At 43.3% G+C, this 20,563-nt stretch overlaps 1 protein-coding gene across 1 annotated transcript in view; it reads right to left on the bottom strand.

Moving 5' to 3' along the window:
• VEPH1 (ventricular zone expressed PH domain containing 1) overlaps positions 1-20,563 on the bottom strand; it is an 82,995-nt gene that overhangs the window by 24,539 nt on the left and 37,893 nt on the right. Inside the window, exons 8-10 of the mRNA XM_014945814.1 lie at positions 16,717-16,926; positions 15,451-15,845; positions 1,533-1,672 (exon numbers count right to left, since the gene is read on the bottom strand). Of these exons, the coding sequence (XP_014801300.1) occupies positions 1,533-1,672; positions 15,451-15,845; positions 16,717-16,926 (745 nt within the window). The remainder of the gene's footprint in view (positions 1-1,532; positions 1,673-15,450; positions 15,846-16,716; positions 16,927-20,563) is intronic.

Raw genomic sequence — 20,563 nt, 5'->3', positions numbered from 1 at the left:
TCTGCTGGGGCCAGAGGTAGCACTAGCACAGCTGGAGCAAACTAGCACCACTGTAGGGGTAAAAGCAAAGCTTTGGAAAGAGTAGCTGCAGTGGGATAAACACAATTACCCAGCCAGGTATTTGCATTCCCAGCAGGAAAAGCCAAGGGGACCAATGTCTAGAGGGATGGGGAAGGAAAGAAATATTGCCCCCCATAAAATATCACCCCAGCTCTATAAAAGATGGAACTGGCAGGGCCAAATTCAGAGTAATCTGGGAAGAGGTTAAAGAGAGAGGTTTTTTAATGAAAAACGTATCAGGAAAAGGTGAGGCACCAGGGATTAAAGGTGGGATCAGGGATTACATTGTCAGTGCAATTGATTCAATCCATGAACCACAGGCAGAGCAGAGGTCAGTGTGTTAAAATCCAGCGGTGGGTGCACAGCAGCAAGCGAGGTGTGCCAGCCCTGCCACCCGTCTCCTCTGCTTCTGCTCCTCCTTTCTCATTTTTGTATGTTTTAGTACTTTTGTCCATATTTTTCAACATCTGTTTTCCTCTCCCCAGGAATAAAGTGATACCATCATAACATAATTCATTTACTCTCTCTAGGTCCTGTTAAAATTCAACCTCTTTCTTCAGATTCTCATTTACAGAGTAATCAATCTCCTTTATTTTCCCCTTTCATCTTGTCTTTTCATTCCTATTTCTGCCTCTGCACTTCTTTGCTTCCTTTGCTCTGCTCTGTCATTATCCTCTCCTTCCCTGACCGACTCTAGTGACCCGTGTTTTTGAAAACCATTTTTTCTATTTATTTCTAGGAGCAAACACTGGGAAGAGTGATTTAAGCTGTTAAATTCACAGGATAACTCACTGTGCATGGTTTAAATTTCAGATAAATCCATAAGATTCCATTAGGGTGGGATGGACTGTGGTGAATGGCTCTGCATAGGTTAAGAAACTGAGCCTTACTATTTTAACACAAAAGCTGTCTGTTTCATCTTGAAGTGTGGATGTAGGATTTTCTCTTACAATTTCAGACTATTTGTAATTTATTAGGAAATTCCACCTATGTCCAAATACTGGACTGTATTTGGAAATGGTATTAAATGTGAGAAAACAGTTTTGGGGTCAGTAGGAGAACAGCACTGATCAGATTTGCAAATCATGCTCAGTTAAAACTTCTGCAGTAAAAACTCTTGGGGGGTGCTGCACCTCTAACCTCCACCTGCGGCCTCGGGGTTGATTCTGCTCCCCTGCAAAGCCACTGCAATGCTCCTGTTTGTTTGCAAGGCACCTGGGACTTACTGGAGGTTTTGCCTCAATGAGGGCTATAAGGTTTGATCCCATTTTTTTATCCCCAGACTTTGTAATCTCTCCAGGCAGTTTGAATTTGTTGTATTTAATAGAAATATAAAAATTTATAAACTGCAAAATCACTTTCTGAGAAATCACAAGGGTCACAAAACACTGGATTAGAAGCATATTTAAAGAGGTTAACCATCGAAACATATATAACAATATAGGGGTGCCACTAACTTGTATTGCACACACCTGCTGGAAGAGGAACATGATGTGGATCCACAGCGAAGGCTGCTGGCTGATGAGGGTAAAACTGGATTTGCTGTACAGGCAGTAATGGCCTTTCAGGGGACAGCTGAAGAAGAGCTTTGCTATGCAACTTCTAACGGTATCTAGAAATAAATATACAGAATATTAAAATCAACTACATGAAAGACAGAAACCTCACTCTCCATTATCACCATACATGCAATCAAGCAGTGCCTGGGCAGATTTCCTCTGCAGGGGTATCTCAGTCTGGGTCAACTTCTGCAGCGTTCAGAAGGGCATTGCTGTGTCTGCACCCTTTAATTAAAAACAAGCCATCTGACAGTACCAGAGAAATTTAGTCTCCAGTGCTTTAAATCTTACATAGTAATCATTTACTCCCAAATGCAAAAGGTGCAAGACAGCGCTCAGTTGGGCTGTTTATCCTCTCCATTCTTTCTCATGCATTTAGTACCATGGTTTAGCTTATCAAAGCAGACAGACCTGTCAAAACTGTGCATCGCTTATTCTTATTTAAAGTGTTTGTTGGAAAAAACATCCCATATTAGGAAACAGCCATATGGGGTCTTGACGTCTATGGGATCCTTGCCGAGATTTTACGCAGCTGAAAGCCGGGGTCTGTAGGGATGGAGGAGTGTGGCTCCCAGCCAGGAGCAGGCTCATTCAGCCCCGGGTAAAACCTGGGGTACTTCCCCTTTGCAGTGGATCCTCTCGGAGCCAAAAAATGCATAAATTGATTTGCAACACTATTGTGCGTGTAGCATGTTTCCTGTACAGGTCGTCTTACTAATTCATCACCAGAAATACCTGTTTGGAAGAAGAGCATCAGTGAGCATTCACTGAGCCCTGTGTCACTGCGAGGACTTGGGTGACTCATGCTGCCAGGGCTCCCAGCAGCAGCCCTTTCCCCATCCACCGTGGATCCCCAACCCAAGTTCAGATCCGCCTGAACCTGCCCCTGCAGAGATGCTCTGGCTACAGCCTGGCTCCTTAGGGGCTCCAGGTCCCACAAACCCCGCTTTTTATCAAGCATATATACTACAAGTCTGCTGATCATACCCAATTTTTACACACCAAGCCAGGAGCTGTGGGCTTTGAAGCCATTCTCTGAGAGGCACAACACACAAGGGACAGGAATCATTGCTGCTGCCACACTGTAAGGGACAACGTGACACAGTGACTTGCTCAAATCAGTGCAAGGGAAGCTGCTGGCAGAGCTCACGGGCCACAACTGCCAGCACAACAACAGACCTTGCAGCAAAAAATACACCCAGAGAGGAAAAGGCACGGAGCTCCAGGTCCAACAAGGACAAGGAACAGCAGACACATTCACAGTTATGCGCTGGGAAAAGTAGGACATGTCCTTTCACAGCTGTGACTCAGTGTCACCCACTCAACACACAGGTTTTCTCCAAAAATGCAGTTTGACTCTCAGTCGCAGCCCCAGGATGCCACAGACAGAGAAAGCGTCTCCAGTTCTCACTGCTCTGCCAAATACCAGCCATTTATGCCATCTGTGATCATGTCATCTGTTGATAAAAATCCCACAAAAGTTCCCTTTGGGATCAAGTGCTCAGAGCAAAAGCTATATGCTACGTAATGTTACCTGACTCTGAACTTCCCATGCTGGTTCTAACTGGAAATTAAGCCCTTGAGATGCAAAATTCTGCCTTTGCAAAATATTGACCTTAGACCCTCATTTTCTGTCTTGGGATGACTTCTCATAATGATAACAGCATGTTACGCATAACCTAACCAGGCTTCTTTATTAACTTAAAATAACAGTATCATTTTATAGTCCCTTTGAACAGGGACAAGTGGATATCTAAGGTGAAAAGGCATGGAAAACAAGAGACAGAGATCCCTAAATGACGACCCTGATGGAAAAACAGGAGAGAGCTGCACCTTCTTCACCCAGCTGGAGACTTGAACTTGGAAGAGGTGGGGAACAACCAGTCCCACAGGCAGCTGCTGCCGCCGCTGAACTTGTTTCTGAGGTAAAGGCAGAAATAACAGACAGACAGACAAGCCATGGCTGATGAGCCCACTAGACCCATCCATGCAGAAAGCCACCATTGCTCACCTCTCCTGTGGCCCTCTCCTGCCAGCACCTGCAGGGGCAGAGCCAAAGTGGTTCTGAGGAGAAGAGAGAGCAGCTCAGGCTCCTGTGGTGCTGGCCCAGGCAGGTCCCTCCCGCAGCATCCCCGGCATGAATCAGGCAGCTGAGGGGGCTGACACGGGCCAGCTGTGCTGGGAGAGTTACTCAGAGTCGCGTGCTATCCTGGTGAGTCAGCGTGCCGTGAAAGTGTAGGAATAAAATGCTGTAAGAAAGTGCCCTAACTGGAAAAATGAGTCCTAACTTTCTAAAAAATGTGGCTAATGGGAGAGAGTTTGAATATCAAAGCCTTACAGATCTACTGACAATGAGCGCCAGCAACAAGGAAGACTGGTATCAGAAGGCAGCCTATCTGTCCAACAACAGACTGTCTCAAAACACTTGTTTTTAACATTTTTTATTTAACCAAGATATGAAAGCATAGGAGAGAAATGTAAAATATTCTGTATTTCACACATAAAAACACTACATATGAGGAACGAGTTTACCACAGGTACAAAAGCTTTCAGCAGTAGAAAGTCAGGGCTTAACATTAAACCAACAAAGATACAAATGCTGCTAAACTGAGAGAACAGTTCCAAAAAGAAAACTGACTTAGCTGCAGATCACAGGTACAACATGCCCATAAGTAACACACTTGCCTTAGCAGGAGAAAGATAGGGCATAAAATCCCCTACTCTTGGATTAGTAGCCGTGGGGAAAATTTGAATTTAATCTAAATACCCAAACCAGTAACCCACCAGTGTTCACATTCAATATAAAGAGGAGTTTGAGAAACTGAAGGGGTTAATTAAGTGACCCTAAATGCTGGGACATATTAAAGCACAACATTAAATGATGTCTCCAAGGAGGCTGTTGACAGAATGCTCTACCAACAGCATGGTCCAAACTAAAGACCCCTGGCTTATGCATCACAGATGCTAACAAAACACTCAACCAGAAGTAGAGGTTTGGCCGTGGTCCATGTATGTGAAAGGTTTAATGCTTCATTATGGGAAATCACTCTGAGCTAAAAGTGACCATAAACCACGTACTGCCACTGCAAAAAGGAGCCAGAAGTCAATACCTTCCTCTCCAGTGAGTACGGCGGTTAGTTTTTTCAGTTACAAATGTATGAATTGACAAGAAACTTGGGAGGCATTTAAAGGCCACAGGCAAAAATTGGAGCGCATTAAACAACCAAGGCAGCAGAGTCCAGAGCTGGATTTCACGTCACCCACAGCAGGTCCACATCAAGCTGATTGAACCTCTCCTGGGTTTCCCACAGAAGTCATTGTGGCTGTGAGCAGAGGGCTGCACAGCTCCAGGATACCAGCCCCTGGTTAGCCATTAAGAAAGGGTGCTCAGTGCTAGGTGGGATTGTGTTTGATGGGATTGTGAAGGAGGTTTGTTGCTGCAGAAGGAAAAATCACAAAAGTTATATGGAGAGACACAAAAACCTAACAAATTGCTGAGCAAGACATTGTGGATGACAGAGAAAAATTCCGAGGCTGATAATACATGCCAAAATAAATTTCAGCTGAAGTGCTGGAGTCCATGCTGGCTGAGCAAAAAGTTTGTTCCCGGAAAAAAGCAGCATTCATTTGTCAATATCAACTGAAAAAAGCCTCCTACTCAATCTTCAGACCTTTGGTATGAGATGAGCAATTACTCATCGCTATTTCTGCTACATTTGATATTCTGAATTTGGCAATATCTGACAACAAGACAAAGTTTACTATGTGTGTTTTTCAACGGGTTGCAACGAACTACCAGTTTTGACATATAACAGCTAATCTCAGTTATCCCAAAGCCAGTGGAAAGTGGTATTTAAATAATAAACGCTATGACGTGCTGCTTATGAAGATACGTTTTGGCTTTCCTAAAACACACGTACATCAGTTGGCTGAGCTTTAGGTCAGCTCGGTTGTGTACTTTTCCCAGTCCATCATTGCAAGTTATGTAGAACACTACGAACCAAGTATCAACCTTGTGTAATCCCGATGGATTTCAGAGGAGGTAAAGCAGAGACAATACGATGTAGTGAGACCTGAGCAAGACTCGAAGGCAGTCATTTCTAGGGAAACCAACCCACAGCATTTGCACTTGGCAACGCACAGTGGCTGGCAGAGGGGAGTCCGAGGAGCGAGTCGGGATCAGGTCTGTAGGTTTAGCTAGAAAAAGGGAGCATATAAACATTTTTCTAGAAAGAACAGAAATAAATCACTTGCAGGCTTTAGTTCATAAAAAAGCTTTGAAGGTGAAAAGAAACCAGTCTATGCCTACGAAGGTGGAGACAACTTAGTTCCCTGAATCTCTGTGTAATTCCCTGTGTGGAAACACATAACCACTCACCCTGACTTCGCCTGGTAAGGAAAGATTAATTTAGCCCCGAGAAACTTTCCAGATATCAGCAAGATACAACACACAGGAGATTCCTCTCAACAAAACCTACTTGCTCTGCAACAGCTCCCCCAGCACATGGCACGTCTTGGCGAGTGCTGGTAATCCAATGTTGACTAAAGGTCCTTTTGATGTGATTTAAAGCAATGAAGTCCAAATTATGGCAAAGATGGATCTGCAACTCTTTAAAATAATTGGTCAAAAGTATGTAAGGGAGAGAGGAAGGAAAAAATTAACTAATTTCCCTGAGGACATTAAGCCTATTACATTGGTCACATTTAAGCTACACATTTACAGACTGTAGAATCAGTTTTGTACTTTAAAAACTACTGTCACTTCTAAATGTGGAAAGCAAATTTGAAGCAGGGTGTTTATGCCAATTTCTATTTCACTGAATAACCTTTCCCACCTGACCTAAATTAGGACTTATGGAAACACCATTTCAACCGCTAGATCTGTGACTCTAATAGCACTTCTATACTGCATGGGCTCATAGAGGCTTTGGCTGTGGAAAAAGAAAAAGGAAGGGGAAAAAAAAACCAACAGAGACAGACTTGTCTTACAACTATTTAAGAGTCCTAGTTCTCGGAGCTGGACAATGGATGCCATTGTTTTGTTTGGACCAGGAAAATCCCTTGTGCATGTCAACATGTCGAAAGATACTGCACGAGGAGGAAAGGGACAGTTCAGGGACAAGACAATATGACAACAGGTTTGTCTTCATTGTGGTGTTAACTTAGTATAGGCAGTCACGGGTAAATGCACACAGAGCCCAGGTCTGAACACCAGCCACCCCCACAGCCGTGCTGCTGTATTATTTACGTGAAAAATGAGCTTCTCATGCAACCATGAGCTGCAGTCAGCTGAGCTCTGACTCTCTGAAAGTCAGCTCTGACTTTCTCGGAGAGAATTACAGTGCATTTTGTACATCTTATCAGCACTCCCTTTGGTAACAGCAGAGGAACCAATTTCTCAGCACTTGGGATCTCAGCCTGTGCCCCCACACCCAGGTGGAAAGGTGACCAGCCTGGATCTACCCCCCTACTCAGGGACAGGCCAGCGCGCTCTGGTGCAAAGCGGGTTTATTAGGTGAGAAGTCTGTGTGTGTTGATGAAAGTTTTCTTTAGGCTAAGCACCAGCTCAGTTCACTCAGCTAAGGAGAAAAGTTCACAGCTCTGTTCCTTCTCATTGGCAACAAATCCCTACTGCTGCTGAGTATCTGGGGTAACACGCTGAACAGAACAATTGCTTGTTTTACCCAGTTACTATGAATTATCCCTATTGATGAGGACCTAAGAGCAAACCTAAACCAAGACATTTCAGAGTTCTGTCCATCCCTCCACTCAAGCGGTTCCTGCTGACACGTGGGCACATCTTCTCCATAAAGAAGGATGAGCTCTCCTCCTTCCTCAGCCTGGCTTTGCCTTGGCTTGGAAAGAGACTCCGCGTAACACAAGGAAAGGATTTTAAAACATGAAGAACATGTGAAAGGCAACGCAAGGCACAAAACAACCCCACAGAGTCACCAAACACCCCAGATGGCAGAGACTGATCAAGATCCCAAGGAAGCACTTCTCCAGTCAAGAAAAACTTCTCATCGTGTCTTTTGGCAATTCTCAAAGTTCTAGCAAGAGAATAAGCACCAACTTGTTTTTCCTACAGGAAATAAGAGAATATATGTTGCAATTTTAAAAGTCACTACTGGGAAAGTTGTTCCTGGGGAAAAAGAGCAAAATACAAACAGAAGAATGTCTGTAGAATTGTTAATTGCTGTTTATTCCAGCTTAACATGCTGGGCTAAACCAGGAGGGCCATAGGCAAGTAGGTACAGAGTCACTGGTTCTGGGAGTAATTAATGCATTATTAGGTTTACACTGGTAATCCTTTACTATTAAATAAAATCTGTTAATAGGGGTAAAAGTATGCTCATAAATTTCCCAAATAGAATCAAACCCACCCATAAACATGAAACCAGGGAATAAGAAACGGATACAACTTTTTAACTTTCAGTTTTCAGCCTTTTTCAGCTTCCTCAGTTTCCTTTCCATGATCTCTTCAGTCTGGGTTTACAAATAAGTACGCAAACAATAACTATGTTTATAGGAGAAAAAAAGTAATTTTTCAAGCAACCAGCTTCAAGAAATGCCCATTTATACGTTTTTTAACACCACTAACTTTGCATGCATGCCATAACTCAGTGTAACAGATTTCCCCTCCATTAAGTTACACAAAAATTAATGGAGATGGCATGAATATAATGGGGTCTGGACAGCCACTACAATCCACTCAATACACAGAGTCCAAATCTGAGTGGCAAAAGCCACATTTGAGAACATACAGATTAGCTTGACTTCATAAACCTCTCTATCTTCTTTCCCTCTACCATTGGGGCAAGGAAAAGCCTATGCCATTTGGGAAGGTGCAACAACAAAATATCTCTGCCACGTTGTCCCATATTCAGAAGCAAAAGCACATTTACCTTTCTGCTGCCTATATGGATGGGTGATGCATGAAGGAAAGCAGGGTCCTGGGAAAATGTCCCCCTTCTGCCACCACCTGGCTCCTCTGTGTCCCAGATCTTTCTCCCAGCTGCCTCTGCCCAGTGCCCCAGCCTGGCAGAGAACTGCTGGCTCACCCTGCCTGCACAGCGGGCACAGGCAGCTCCTAGAAGACCTGTTAGTTCTGCCCTGGTCCATCCCAGAAACTCAGAAGTCAAAGCCGTAGAATCATAGAATGGTTTGGGTTGGAAGGGACCTTAATCTACCTGCCCTGGGCAGGGACAGCTTCCACTTTCTCAAAGCCCCATCCAGTCTGGTCTTGAACATCTCCAGGGATGGGGCAGCCACAGCTTCCCTGGGCAACCTGGGTCAGCGACTCACCACCCTCATAGTGAAAAATTTCTTCCTTATAGCTAATCTGAATCTCCCTTCTTCCAGTGTGAAGCCATTACTCCTTGTCCTGTCACTAAATACCCTTGTAAAATGTCCCTCTCCAGCTTTCTTGTAAGCCCCTTTCAGATACTGGAAAGCTGCTATAAGGTCTTCCCGGAGCCTTCTCCAGGCTGTCTTAACCTGCTCTCATAGCAGAGGTGCTCCAGCCTCAGATCATCTTTGTGGCCTTCCTATGGACCCACACCAAGCCCTCTGGTTTGGCTTTGCCCCCAGGAGAGTGATAACACCACCCCACTGTGAATCTCTCAGCTACCAGGTAAAGGGCATCTGGAAACCAGCCTGTTTAAACTGGTGCTTCCAGATTAGGTGTAAAGCACACATGATTTGCTATTATCACGTATGTGAGGGCAGCAAGTTATGAGAGTGTTCATGTTCCTATTACACTCCCCGCTGGCCTGGGAGTTTCTCCGTGGTCTGCCAACGCAGATCACAGCGAGCGCAATGGCCATCCTGTGAGTTAGCACTTCCATTCTCACTGCCAGCCCTCACATTTGGGATGCATTTGAAATACCAGTCCTGTAGAATAAAATGCCAACTAATATTTTTTTTTTTGGCCTAGCAGCAGCAGAGCTGATCTCTGGAAATGCTGGCCTGAGCCTATGCAACTTTGTGGTCCCACTGAAGGAGCAGAGGTCCATCTGTTCCAAATCAACGTTTGGCTTATGGAATGCTGGAATTTAGCAGACCGGTGCAGGGGCAAGCACTGCAGGGGAGCAATGAGCTTTTCCATCTACACCGTCATATGGTACCCATTATCTCTCAGTACAGCATAAAACATAACAACAACCAGATTTAGGGCCAGTGTACTGCAACCTGTTTCCCCTGCTGCCTCCTCCCTTTTCAACATTCTGTCATTAATCCCATAAAATGCTTGCTGTTTGTATTTCCTCCTGTAGGGCACTGAGGAGCCAGGAGTGACTTACTACTAATAAAAAGGTTATAATATTTTTCATTGGATGGCACTGCACTTTGAATGTGGCTTCTGTGACCAAGGATGGAATGATGCACTAGGCTCCCTGGGCTCTATTCTTTTAAAAAGGAGGCTGGGCAGGCTGGAGATGTGCAATTCCTTCAGTATCCTCTACACACGTATATTATCAAATGCTTTCTTTCCAACAGCTCACTTGACACTCAATGCTCTGAGCTGCAGGCATTAATAGTGGCATTTTTATCCCAATTATCTAAAGAGCAAGTAGAGTGGAAAACAAGGACCTGCCCTCAAGTTACAACCAAATCCAGCAGTTGTACAGGCTTGTGTCTGGGAATCATCTGACACCAGCCACTCCCAGAGGCAGGATACACATGGCCAAGTATTTGATCCACCATCACCATTTGATTTACTTCCACCATTTGGGAAACAAGAATAAGTCCAAAATCATCCGACACGCAGGTTCAAGGTGAAACCCAGCAATGCTGGCGCAGGTGGAGCCTGCCAGCTGCTCAAGAACTCTCTGCTGCATGCAGGGATAATTGGACCTAAACCAGGTAAACCAGGAATGTCATCTTGCACTTAAGCCTTTCACAGCAACCTGCTCAAACCATTGCCAGGTCTGTCTCCCGTGATGGGTACATGAGACCTAGAAAAACAGAAGGCTGAAGGACCTTTCAGAGACCACCTACTGCAACCAGTGGAGAAACTTCAAATGCAACATGGGGATCTCAAACACAGGCTCTTGTTCTTAATAGAATCATAGAATGGTTTGGGTTGGAAGGAACCTTAAAGATCATGTAGTCCAATAGTCCTGCCATGGGCAGGGAGACCTGCCACTAGACCACATTGCGCAAAGCCCCATCCAACCTGTCGTTGAACACCTCCAGGGATGGGGCAACCTTCTTAATCACTGTGGACCCCAGCCACACCAAGGCAGCGGAGATCCTGCCCAGCCTACGCTAAAAAGCAATAATGAAACTTGGGAGCATTCAGGAAATTATAGATGCACAAATCTGGGCCACTGACATACACAAGATCCTGGAGGTATCTGTGAGATATAACATCACAAACCATCTGCAAAATATGGGCTGATGAAAAATACTTTGCTTAGCTCCCTGAAAGCTAAAGTGCCTGACAAATATGGTGGCATTCTATTATTTTTTTTTTTAGGAAAAGATCCACAGGATTAAGAAGATTGAAGTGATCAACATGACATGAAAGAATGCCTCACATTCCTTAAGGTATGGCAGAGATGTGAATCTGGGTAAAGTGGTTTAAACTAAGCAGCAACTGAACCAAACCATCAGCCCCAAACTGAAACAAGCTAAAATAAATGGATTTTTGTGGTTTTGGATGCCTTCTTTCTGCCCCAGTTTAAATCCCTTCCCTGACTGCAGTGTGTTAGTTCCAAAAGATTCACTTATGCACATATACATATGCATTTGGTAAGCTGTTGTAGCTTGTCTGTTCTTCAAAACACCCTCAACTTGACCATTTTCTTAGACTAAGACATTCTGGCCAACAGCCCAGTCTTAACCCTGCTTCTGCTGTAGGATCATCACCCAAGTCACAACTCTCCTCCGCCTGAAGCACATGGAACCAAAAAGTGAGATAACAGAGCTGAGGACATGTCAATTTTTCAATGTTTATAGTGGCAGCTTCAAATTAACTGTCACAAACTGACCATGGATCCACCCTTCACAGTTCTTAACAAGTATCGCTTTCACAGCTGTAAAATCACTCAAGTTAATATTACGTACATTTTGACATATAGTATAAATCAAATGAGCTTATAAATCAACAAGGAGACTGAAAAAAGCCACACCCTGTAAAGCAAAAATATTTTTTGAGGACTAATACCTACAGAGCAAACGTCTGAATCAATAGCAAAAAATAAAATTTCCAAATCATGGACAATGTTACAGAGCAGGGGATGCAATCCAAGATACACAGAGGACCTGGAGTGGTCATCAGATCTACCCCCATGCCCACACTCAGAGTGAAGAGTGCCTGTACCGTTGGAGTTGTAGCAGTACAGCTGGCTGATGGTGTAAGGTAAGCTTCAGAAGAAATAAAATCTTTTATTAATCCAACTGATATACGTGGAAAAAACCAGAAATGTTTTAGGGAGCACCAACCCTTCTTAAGATCTGTCAAACCTCACAGCCTTGCTTTGCCTAGGCCAGCTTTCAAGTTTCTTTAACCTGCTTTTAAACTCCACAATATCCTCTGCCAGTGCAAGCTAGAGAGCTTTTTCTGCTCAAGTTGAATCATTTTTATTGGTATTTAAACTCATTAGTCCTTGCCTTGTCCAGCATGAGCTGTTGCACAACTGTCTTGCACATAGCTAAAAATTGTTATCAAGTCCTCCTTCAGTTTTGTCCTACTTCGGTTAAGAAAACAAATTTTCTAGATTTTTGGTCCTTCGAGGGATGTTGGAATGGCAATTCTGATTCAAGTAGGAAAGTCCCACCAGTACCTAACTCTGGTATTAGCTTGCGAAGGGTAAGAGTTGTAAGTGAGGAGCACAAGATCAGAACCAGCACACAGGAGTAATTTCCCTCCTGCTCTCCTGGTACCTCCATCTGTGGCTCTGGCATTCCAGAGTCAGGGCTGGTATTATTTTGATAACCCTTGAATGGCTCTAATTTATGAATTTACCAAATCACTTTTGAAACCAGGTACCCTATCAGGATACTTAATGTACTGTAGCAATCAGTCTGCCATTTAACCACATGTACCTAATTATGTGTTAAGAGGTGCCTATTTTGCGTATTTTGAATTTGCTTCCTGACAACTTCATTACATGTTTTCTAGTACCTGTATTAGGACAGACAGTGAGCCACCACCAGAGATATTGCAAATCTCTGTCAGCTGTCTCTGTTCTGCACTGTGGAGCCCCAGTCCATTTTTCTTCAAATGGAGGTCTCTGATTTCCTCTTGCTCCTGCTACAAGTCTACTTTGTCCTTCAAAATTCAGGCTCCAATTAATGCAGACAATGACATAATGATGTCATTTGATGTATCCATTACTCTTAATAATTTTTCTCTTTTTTCCATTTGCTTTTTTATCAGCTGCTGACCACTGAACTGAACGTCCTCTGCCATTCTACAAGGCAGTGACTCCGTATCGGGAAAACCTCAGCAGCCTCCTGCTTTCATTCCTACTACTCTTGGTACTCGTGCCCCAGATCTGTCAGGGCCCATGCACACTAATTCTGGATGTTCTCAAAGACCTACAACCTGCTTCTGTCCTCATCGGTACATCGCCACAGCATCCTTTCAAGATGCTGCCCAGCCTCAGTTTTAAGCGATAAGGAATTCACCGTGTTGACAGATAGTTTGCCCAAAGGTTAGACATCACCCTCATTAGAAACGCAAGCAGAGCTTGGAGTTCTGTTTAAGCAAGCAGAATTTGGTCCCATCATTACTTCGAAATTCGTTACAACTGACATTAAAGCTCTGCTGAGCTGTGTGTGAGCTGCTGCTTGAAAGCTCAGGATCAGCACGGCTCTAACAAAAGGATATGTGGCGAAATTTGCACTCTCCATTATTAGCACACCGCAGTGCTATTTTCTTGCAACATATTTTGCCACTATTTCCTTCAAGTACTCTGTTTCATGGGAGATTGCTCTAAAGCGCCTTTTTTTTTAATATTTTCCCTGGTTTATAGATTAAATTTCCTGTTCAACGTACTCCTACATAACTCACATAAAATTAGCCAACTATGAATATTAATATTTTCTAACATTTTCTTACTCTTTTCTAAACATCTTATTTGAAAAGTAAAACAGACACATTTGAATGGGCCTTTGTAGTGTGCGGGAATCACAGAAGTCCAATAACGGCAAGGTTTTTGATGGAATGGTTTATGCAATATCTGAAAAATTAACAAAGCTGTCCCCTGCGTAATGAGCCAGACCGCATTTCTTCAAGATGTTTAGAATGAGTCACATAAATCTCCTGTTCTGCACATGTGTCCCCACTCAAAAGAATTTCCCTAAGAATGCTAGTTGAGGATTTTCAGGAAATTACAATAGTTTGAATGAATTTAGAAATAGTCACATGCTTAGAACATATCATAATAGGTACTTCAGAAAGGAAACTGAGCGATATATTGAAAACTATTCAATGTATTGTATTTGATTAATGCAAGGTCATAACATTCAGCACATCAAAAGCCAGACAGTTCATTCTCATGTTTCCACTGTAATTTTATGAAACAGAAGTTTTATCATTAATTCTATCAAATAACTATTTCAAATAGCAAACCTGGAATTTAAAATATTTAGGAAATTCTTCAGAAACATAAGCTTTAAAAATATATAGTTATATCCCTTTCATGAGTGGAAACTGCTTTTCCACATCCTGACCACTGAAAAAGTAAACAAACAAATATTTTATCAACATAAGTTGATATTTGTTAGACCTGAGGTTGTGTTATTAGAAGATGATGTCTTAAGTGACTGCAAAATAACTTAAATTATTGAGTCAGTTACTCTTCAGAATCACAGTGGCCCATTGACAGGTTGGGCTGTAAATAGCTCAGGACCACCAGCAAGTGGGTAGATGCACACAAAGCCACGTTAAAGGGAGCGACTGCTGCCTGGTATAAGTGAGAGGCTCACAACCCTACCTAGTTAACTTCAAAGAGGAGCATCAAAGACCCATCTTGGAGTTTATCGCCCACCTCCCCCGCAGTCTCACAAACAGCTTTCTCACACTTGAAAACAAATACCCACCCTTGATGAAAGCAGAAAACACTAAACAACCCCAGGGAAGCGATGAGATAGGATCCAACCCAACCCAAAGCACTGGGGATCTCATTCTCTTGCGCCTTCAAGGAGCTTTGCCTCTGGGCTGGAATATGCTGACCTGAGGGTCCTGACCTACTTCATTTCTGGTGTATCTTGTGAGTCAATTGATTTAATAATACCATGACAATGAGGAAGGAGACACAGATCTGCTCCAGACCAACCCAGCAGGACAAGAAGGAGGTTCAAGAATTAGCACATGCCTACCCATACGCCTGTGTGGCTGAATCTGACCCATAGCACATGTGCTCTGTGATGCTCAACACCCCACTACTTAACACAGCTTCGTAACTTACAGCCTGGAGCTGGGTGACATTCCCCTCACCTGCCTGCCTGCCCTGCAGATATGCCCAGAGGTATTGCCAACCCTAGTCAACAGGCATGGTTCTTTAGCTGTTTGACAGGTCCTGACCTTCTCCAGAGATCTCAGGGTTTGTTCCCTATGACAGCCAAAAGGCAACTCTCACATTAACCTTCACAGGATCCTGGGGTACGCTAGGGCTGCACTATGTCCCTGAAGGAAAAGATCAACAGTCCTGGAAGTTCTCAAAACACTGCAATTTGTGAATGACATTGTTTTATAAAACCAATGTTCCTCCCCATCCATGAGCTCTGTGCTAAAGACTTTGTTATTCCTTTGTTTAAACCCCAAGAGGACTTTTGGTGTAGTGTTAAAGTTCTCATAATCAGAAAGGCTCAGACCTCTTACCTTCAATAACACACTGATCGGGGACAGGAATTTTCCTCCCCATCTCCATGACATATGCTTTCACTTTACCCAGGTTTTCCTTCAAGTGCAAGTAGAGCTTGTCCTGGTATTCCACGGGGCACATCGCTGCCTCTGCGCTTCCCTTGAGAGCCTTTTCTTTACTAGATTCTGGCGAAGTTGCTGATTCTGTGTAATCGATACTTTGGTGAGAAACCAAAGAATTTCCCAGTTGCATTGCTTCACTATCAGTACTAAAAGGCAATTTGTCATTTTCTTGGCTGATGTAGATCTCGGTGAAGGAGATGCCAGCAGTTATCTCCCTGTTCTCTTCGTCCTGTCCACTCTCCGAGTTTACCCCCTTCATGCGGACTGCATGCAAAGCGAGACTTTTGGACCTGGAAGGCAATTAAGGAAAGGAAAAATGTTTTGGAATAGAGGCAAGACACACAAATCACCCGAACACATGGTCTTCTAAGTTACCTCTGTGCAGCTGGTTCAGAGAGCTGAACATGGGACTTGCTTAGCCAGAGGCAAGTATCTTTTGGTAAATATGCATTTCAAAAGCATATTGAAGCCACAGCCTTAATAAGCAAATAAAACTAAATAATATCCATATATCACAACATCTGCATGCCATGGAGGGAGGTAGTCAACCTATGTACAAGAAACTTATAACCTCAGGACTGGAGTATATATTTATTGATCACATCATAAAAATGCCATCCAGCAGCCATTTGACTGAACCAAGATTCAGGCTCCGGTTCTTCATTGCCCCGTACGTATATGCTGAGGATAGAAGTGAAGTGACTGAAAGGGCAAATACTGGAGTAGGAAGATAAAACCTTTGCTGTGGAGCACAGGCAGCCTAAGGCCACCATGGGTGCACGTTGCTGTCTGAGCCTGTATTGCACCCTGGTAGAGCTGCATTCATCTCGCACAGAGCGTGGGCAAAATTGGGTTCAAGCATTCCATACGTATTGTTAGTAATCACACCCAGGAGAAGGCTTTGTATCTTCCCTTCTAGTAATATCTGTATGCAAATATTTTCCTGTCCCTTGTGCTGTTTTAGGGCACAGAAGAGATTCAATAAATAATTTGGAAAGATCTTATCCAGCCTTTGAATTCAGAGATGTGAGATTCAGTTAAAATTAGACTTATGATGCCCATAGGTATCATGCAAATTGACCAATTTCTCAATGTTTGGATAAAGTTTTATTACAAAACTGATATTCATGAAAACCACTCACATATTTTACAGAGCCATACCTGTTAAATCTCATATCCTTCCTTTCTTCTTTAGAAACCTGGCCTAAACTGTATCTCCGCACTGAGCCAGGAGTACTGTTGTCAACATTTATTTTCTCTTCAAAAGCCTGTATTTTAACTTGAAGCTTTTCATCTTCTTCATTCCCATTCATCACAGATTTTAAATCATCCAGTGGTGCAGGAGATTCTGTTTCAGTATCATTTTCCATCCTAAGGAAGTAGAAAGCAGAGATTTAACTCTGGCACACCGCGTTCATCGTGATGCTGATGCTGCATTTCTGCCTGTGACCTGTATTATGTATCTGGTAAAATAATTACGTTTCAGCAGAGATTCTCTTAGAGGTTGATTAATCATTTTCAAAAACATCTTCTAGACCAATGTCTTGTCAGATGAATCGGAAACATGAAACATCTCTGACAACACTGGGTTAGAAACTGATTGTGTTGTATCTGCAGAAGCAAAATCCAACTCGGGAAAGAGTCACATAGCAAAGTTTTTCAACTGAACTTAAACCATTCTCTCTTGCTTGCTAAACCGTGACTTATTACATTATTTTCATAAACGAAAAGTAGAGATAATTGCAGAGTTTATAGAAGTCTGTGGTTTTAAAGGTTTGACAAAAGTACATTCAGTTCTTGTACTCTTGAGTAAGAAAAATCTCTTTTAAAACAGAACATTGACAGAAACAGGCTTGGGAAAAGTTCTAAGCAATGTGACTGAAGTTCAGCAAAAGAGAAGCAGAAAATGAAGAGTTAAAAAGAACTTGTAGGGCTGCAGGACAAGCTGTTTTATTTTAAATTTGATTGTTATGTTAGTCTTAGAATATATAAACTTATGCAAAATTCAAAGATAAATTTAAAATAAATTGAAGGGAAGCTGTTAATCTTAAAGGACAAAAAGAAATTTGCTGCCAAATATACTGCTGGTAAAAATTTGCTTTTTAGTGATGAAAATATCCTCTGGCCAGTGAAAAACGTTGTCGTCACTGGAGGCCCAGCAGTGCTGCCACAGGGGCAGTAATCGCTACCAGCCAAAGCCAGAGGGCCCAGTGGCAACCCTCTGCAGAAGGGTCCTGGGATGAAGGACCCCCCACCCCAACCCAGGGTAAGGGAAGGCACACTGATGTCACAGCAATGTCACTCTCTGCCCCAGGTGCAGCCATTTCTGTGCCCCAAACCAGGTTTCCCAGATTAAGGTTTTCAGTCTGAGCGCTGGATTCCCCAAAACAGGGGAAATCCTGAAGCCAGTTTGCTGGGTTCCTACACAGCTCACGGCCCATGGCAAGACTCGGCTCCTCCAAATATTGGCCCATTTGCCAGAAACCTAAGCCTCAGGTGTCCACATGCTCCCATGAAGACGCTGCGTGGCCTTTATGCAGCAGCAGCAGGACTGAATTTCCCAGGGGACCAACTGCACACTGTGGCAAAAGCACTGCTGCTCCTTCCCCTCTTCTTCAGGGAGGTGCCTTCTGCTGGGGATTTACGTGTTCCCATCTGACTCCTGCAACTATGGAGTAACTAGACCAAAAAATCATGAAGGCAATACAATCTGAAATCTCTAAGAGAATTAAAGGGTATTTGATAGTATTTACTCTTTAAACTCTACCCACAGCTCTGAAACAAGCTCATTTTGCTTCTGACCATTTCTTTGGGTTGTTTTTTTCCCCCGATGAGCAAACATCTGAATAACTAAATCTGTAAAATATGGATATGGAAAGCCACAAATGAAAGTTTTAACACAGCACTTTCAAAGCAGCAGAGTCATGCTCACAGTCGGGAAGCCTGTTAAAAACTCCCAAATACTGCAAATGACCAATTGTGGAAACAAAAAAGCATGTTTTTTAAAAAAAAAACACCCATCACAAATACTGCATCGCAAAATGCACTTTTTCATTTGTTTTGATAAAGACAGTTCAGGATATTTCTCAGGGGAGTTGGCAAGTTTTGTCTTGTTTTGTTTTTAATTTAGGCAAGATCTCATAATACATTAACACTGCGGAACACTTTGAAAAAAAAATTATTCTTCTGTAATAAAGAACCTTGGTGTGACCTTTACTAACAAATCTTTCTGGAGATGTGGGACAAGATTTAATTTATTAGAAAGCTGTCACTCCAACACAGCTCTCAACACTGCTCCCATTGTGGGAACTAAGCACTAAGAAAAATGTCTGTTACATACGTATATACGTATAAAGCCCTCTGGCTACAGAGAGGGGATTGATGGACTGATGGGGTTTATGAATGACAGACCCAAACCAGCAAGCCTCGATGATGCAATAAAAATAGCCTTTTATAACAGCACCCTTTTGTCCAGCATTCTCCTCTGATGGTTTTGTGAAGGAAATAGAAAAAAAATGCTTCTGCTAAAGGAATGTGTTAATGAATCCTATTCACCATACGGAAAGCAGCAGCAAGTCAGTAAACACAGGGCTCATCACTGCCTGGTGCTCCTCAAACCCTGCGGGTTCCCAAAATTTCAGAGTGACTGTGATCCCTGTGGGAGGGAGGCAGAAGGCTCAGCCCTGGGCATGCCCCCTGGGGACCACTTGCTCTCACGTGTACCCACTTCGCACTCGCATCAATTCCCAGGAAGCCAAAAGCACGTACCCCAAGCGAAACGTTCAGTGAAGCCTCCACCCCACACCCAACAGGACGCCTGGCAGACCATCCTGCTGGCCTCCCCTTCCAGCAACAGTAAAATAAACTATTGTTTGAAATCTTGGCAAGAGACATTAGGTACATTGCTGAGGTTGCTGGAGAAGGATCAGCTTACACCAGCGCTCAGGCTGTTTTGGAGAGGAAAAGGATGCACAAACCTATTGAGAAATCATAAGAACCCAGCTTGCAAAGATGGTGCTATGCTCCTTACTGTTTCACCACTTTTAGATTCTCTGTGGAAAGAGATCTAAACATACAGGTCAGCAAGTCAAGAGTGATAGATTAATTTGAAGAGCATTTCTCCAGACCACCAGCACTATTATCAACACCACCAGTCATGTACTTAAAATGGGAAAAAGAGCATACACAAATAGAAATTGCTAAAAATACACTTGAGATGTGATTACTTCCAGGGCTTTCCCTCTGCGTGGATGGAGGCAACACAAATGGATCAAGTGCAGGTCCCTGTGGTTTGTCAACATACAGACATACCTCCTCAAATACGATGGAAGCACAGGTTTGAAGAAGGCCAGTGGTAGACCAGTGATGGTGAGCTCAAAACCTCAGGCTCCTGGTTGCGAAGCCCACCAAGAGCTTCCAAATATTGCTAAGAGTGATCATGGAAACCATCATCAGCCAGATAACGTTCAAAGCTGAGGTGCCACATGGGGTTGGAGGCCGTATCCTCCAGCACTTTGCCTGCAGCCTCCACACTCAGGGTGCTAATAAAGGACTCCAGAACATTGTCATAGCTGACACCGGCAGGAACACAACCAGGGGACACAGAGTGGCAAGGGAAGTGGATGCTTCATGCAGACAGCTGTCTGCACTGAATTAAATCACACCATACTCCCTTACACATTGGAAAGTCTTAGATGCCATTACAGCTCTCTTTACCACTACAAATGTTGATTTGAAGGAGGACAAATACTCTGGAAAATGAAAGGCAAAACAATGGTAAAAGAATGCTCTGTGATACCATGTGTTCCTTTAAGGAGAGGAGGTAATTTCATCCAGCCACTACACTAAAATGGGTAGCACCGATACAGCCTGTTATGCTCAGTTCCTACCCAGAATGAGGGCTCAGAAGTGTCATTAGATTTTCTTTCTTTCCTTTCTTGCCTTCTTTAAGCTGACCATGTTATACTTCTAGGTTGGATCAGTCCATTAAAACTCTGTATGTGTTCTT

This window comes from Calidris pugnax, unplaced genomic scaffold (genome assembly GCF_001431845.1).
Source record: "Calidris pugnax isolate Ruff unplaced genomic scaffold, ASM143184v1 scaffold111, whole genome shotgun sequence".
NCBI classification, from domain to species: Eukaryota; Metazoa; Chordata; class Aves; order Charadriiformes; family Scolopacidae; genus Calidris; species Calidris pugnax.
This window is presented reverse-complemented; position numbering and strand designations above follow the sequence as displayed.